At 49.5% G+C, this 3,794-nt stretch overlaps 1 protein-coding gene across 1 annotated transcript; it reads left to right on the top strand.

Annotated features, from left to right (window-relative positions):
- Positions 1–874: 874 nt before the first annotated feature.
- Positions 875–1,875, top strand: GUITHDRAFT_156065 (hypothetical protein). Its single transcript, XM_005820263.1, has 7 exons — positions 875–900; positions 958–1,119; positions 1,147–1,230; positions 1,294–1,351; positions 1,405–1,442; positions 1,495–1,737; positions 1,794–1,875. The coding sequence occupies exons 3-5, from the start codon at positions 1,166–1,168 to the stop codon at positions 1,435–1,437; spliced, it is 156 nt and encodes a 51-aa protein (XP_005820320.1). The 5' UTR covers positions 875–900; positions 958–1,119; positions 1,147–1,165; the 3' UTR covers positions 1,438–1,442; positions 1,495–1,737; positions 1,794–1,875.
- Positions 1,876–3,794: the final 1,919 nt, after the last annotated feature.

The raw sequence follows: 3,794 nt of genomic DNA on the forward strand, positions 1-3,794 counted from the left end.
ATACCTGATCGCCATCCTTCCCAAGATGGGTGCTGGGTGCGGGAGTTGGAGACCTCCTCTGTCCCAAGGTAGGCGGAAAATAGCGTTGCTTGTACTCCTGCTGAGTCCCATAGCTCGTTTGAAAGCTCTGGTCCAGAGGTTATCTAAGGTTTGTAGATCCTTCCAAGACCAGCTGACCAGTACAGCCGAGTATCTGAAGATGTTGACTATGCCTACTTTCACTAAGTAATACTTCTGTGCTGCCGAGTATGCGGAGGACTCAATCAGATTGGTGAGTTCCTTCGTTTTTTCAAAGATGTGTTCTTTCTCTCCCCAAGTGTGGGGGCACTCGCGGCATATTTGCGCTCTTCCCCCTGTTCTCCACAGACTGATTCGAATCCCCAGGTATTTGAAGCTCTTCGTTGGTGGCAGTTTCACAAACTCCTTATCGAAGAACTTGATGTTTTCAGTTCCCAGGACCTCTCGCTTCAGCCGATAGTCAAAGCTGGTGATTTCTGACTTCTTCGTGTTCAGTTCTAATCCGCTCCATCTACAGAATCGTTCTACCACTTGGACAAGTTGCTTCATTTCTTTCACCGAGTGTGCTATCAGAACCAGATCATCTGCAAATGACAGATTATTAGGGTGTTGAGTTGCTTTCTCGTCTTGTTGTTGATCAAGTTGTCTGGACAAGATGCTGAGCAGAAGATTTGTTTTTGGTGGACTCGCGGGGCTGCCTTGAGGTAATCCCCGGAGGAGCGGGATTGCTGCTGTATCAAACCTCTCAGTCTGGATTTGCAGAGCTATGCCTTGACTGCAGCTGACTGCGACGTCGACATCGCGCTGGTGGAATCCATATACCTCCATGATTTTTGCGATGGATTCAACCGCGACGTTATTGAAGAAGTTGGCAAAGTCGAGGTATAACAGTATAATGTTGTTTTGACTACTCTGGGCCTCCTCGATGATGTTAAGTAGTCTATGACCTTGACGTATCGTCCCGCCCTCGGGTCGGAAACCCTCTTGGTTATCTGTTAACAGCTTGTGCCTCTCAGCTGCTTGGAAGATTCGCGTCACCGACGAGAGGATACATATAGGACGCATATTTTCCAGAACATGACAGAGCTCGTTTTTTGGAAGGACATGACAGAGCTCGTTTTTTGGAAGGAGTCTGACTCGTGCTAGCATGTTCAACAACGTTTTGTCTCCTGTCAACGCTCTACTGGTAAAGCTTTCAGGATCTCGTTTGAGATCAAATCCATGCCTGCTGCCTTGCGATTTGATACTTTTTGAATCCAAATCTGAATTTCTCCTGGCTCCAGGGGAAAAGCAATTTCTATTTCCCTGGTCGGGTGTTGATCAATGTTCGCGGGAGAGTTGAATTCCGGTGGTTGGACGGAGGTGAATGATTGACACTGTTTGCAGAAGAAGAGGATCGTCGTTTCTTCGTTCTTCTGACCTTTGTCATACAGCGGGATCAATCGTCCTCGTGTTTGACACTCCGCCTTTGCGCAGGTTCCATTCGTCGTGCAGCCGTTGACTGCGAAGAAGGATGCCGTGTGGGTTTCATCTTCGAGTTCGCTAGCCAATCTCATAGGGAGAAATTGCTCGATGTTCTTGTATCCTTCTAGGCGCCACCCTCCTGGTTGTGGGAGCAGTTCCCGAATGATTTGTACAATCAAATGTGCTGGCGCCACGGTGAGGGAGAACTTCTTTGATGTTTGATTTCCCGCCCCGAGGACCTCAACGTGCAGTAAGGTTTGATGTTTTGCATTCCAAAAAGTTTTGCTTGATTCTTTGGAGCTGTTTTGCAGGAATGCTTCCATCAGCGGATCCAGGTCCTGTAAATACTCTAGCTCTGACCGCTGCAGCGCTGGTTGGAGATCGCTCCATGAGGTGAGTTCAATTGTATTTGGGTGGCATTTCTCTGGCAGTTGGCTACTCATTGGGGCTTTGGGCTTATAGTCTGATTTCTTCCCCATTGCATTCTGGGACTCTTTACTCCCTATCGTGCCCAGTCGTCGTCGGCGTTCCTCGCAAGCTTTCAGGAAGGTTTGTTGGTCCTGTTCGGTGCAGATCTCCTTGAATTTGGTCATAGTCTCTCTTAGTTCGGCGTTGATACTCGACTCCCTGTGTGCACGATCAATATATTCTGTGATTTCTGATGTGCTTCTCAGATCCTTGCGAAGTTGCTTAATCTTCCTTTTCAGGTCCATTTGAATCTTCGATGAATATCGCTTCCCACCTGAGGTTCGTAGGGGGATTTCCTTAATGGGAAGGGCAGTTGTTATCAAATTGATAATGTCGCAATCTTGCTGTAGAGCTTGTGCCGCTTGTATCTTCTCGTCGAGAGCCATTGCCCATTCCACGCCTAGTCGTCCCGATATCTTTTCTATCTCTACCACCCGCTTCTTTCGTCGAAGAATGGCATCTCGGTCCTTCCTTTGTGTAAGCATTTCAACCGTTGGAATAAATTGTTCGCCCTTATCATCTAGCGCAGTCACATTCACCACCAGTGCCCTGTGATCGACTGCGGCTCCTATGATGCAGTCTTCTGCGGTCTCGGATATCAGGCTTACTGTGCGAGATGAATGATGTAGAGCGAAGACATGGTCTAATTTGGCTTGGTGGTGGCCCTGTTTGTACCATGTGGAGAAGGTGAAATGCGAACTGCTTCTGCTCATCTTTTCGCAGGTGACCATCTGATATCGCCCCAGCTCATTTAAGTTTCGTTCCATTTCCTCATCTGCGCGGTGCACGTTCGAGTTGCTCCCGTACCCTACTCTCGTGCAGATCTCTGCAAGCTTTCGAGATGCGTTGAAGTCGCCTCCGACGATGCTGAGCTTAATGTTTGGGTCCATCTTGAGCATCTGGCTCAGCGCCTTCCACATGTTGTCTCGATCCCTCCCCTCCGATGCGATAGGGAAATGTACGTTCGCCAACAATATTGTTTCTTTTTGCGGCCAACGTGTAAAACCTGTATTCTTTTTTGGGAGACCTCGCGCTCCTCTTCCATGGCGAAGTGCCATGGCAGGGGGGGGCGAGGTGCAAGGTCAGCATGCGCTAATGTCATGAGGCGTAGGTCACTCTTACCCTTTCTCCCGCCCCCCGTGCCTTTCGTGATAAATACTCGATAGCATCCCCATTCCTTCTTGATCATCGTTCGGAGAGCTATCTCTTTCCTCCTCCCCCCTACCAAGACCTCCTGCAGCATTACCACGCTCGGCTGGTATGTCTCAATCAGGTATCCCAAGATGTGTTTCAGCACAAACTGGCTGCACCCATTAACATTTTGAGAGATGATGTTGCCTGGGGTGTTATCCTTTCTGTGCATCTCCACCCATGATGGTTGCTCTGATCTTTCTGTTCGAATTGCATTGTGAGGTTTTCTACCTGTTGTTAGTACTTGTTCCTCTTCCCTATTGGCCCATTGAAGTTGATGTGGTACTCCCCTTCGATCTCTTGCCGGAGAGTGCGTCTCCTCCTCCTCCCTAGTTCCCCTTGCATCGTTCGAAGCTTGTTCTTTGTGCGTGCCCGCTGGGGGGAGCGATGTGGCCTGCGGCGGCGGTGAGTCCATCTGTTCTGACCTTTCATATGTCCGCAGGTCCGCCATGTTTCTCGCTTGCCACGGTTCTTGCTCTCCCTGCTCCATCTCTTGTGCCTGGGTCACCTCTGCTGCTTGCCATTCCTTGTACCCTTTATCTTGCGCGTGTTGTAAAGCTCTGCAGATGCCTTTGATCGTTTCTCGCATGCGCACTTTTCCTGGATCCTCCACCCAAAGCGCATCCAGCAGCCGGTGCCTCATCCTCTCGAGC

Source organism: Guillardia theta, assembly GCF_000315625.1.
Source record: "Guillardia theta CCMP2712 unplaced genomic scaffold GUITHscaffold_183, whole genome shotgun sequence".
Taxonomy (NCBI): Eukaryota; class Cryptophyceae; order Pyrenomonadales; family Geminigeraceae; genus Guillardia; species Guillardia theta.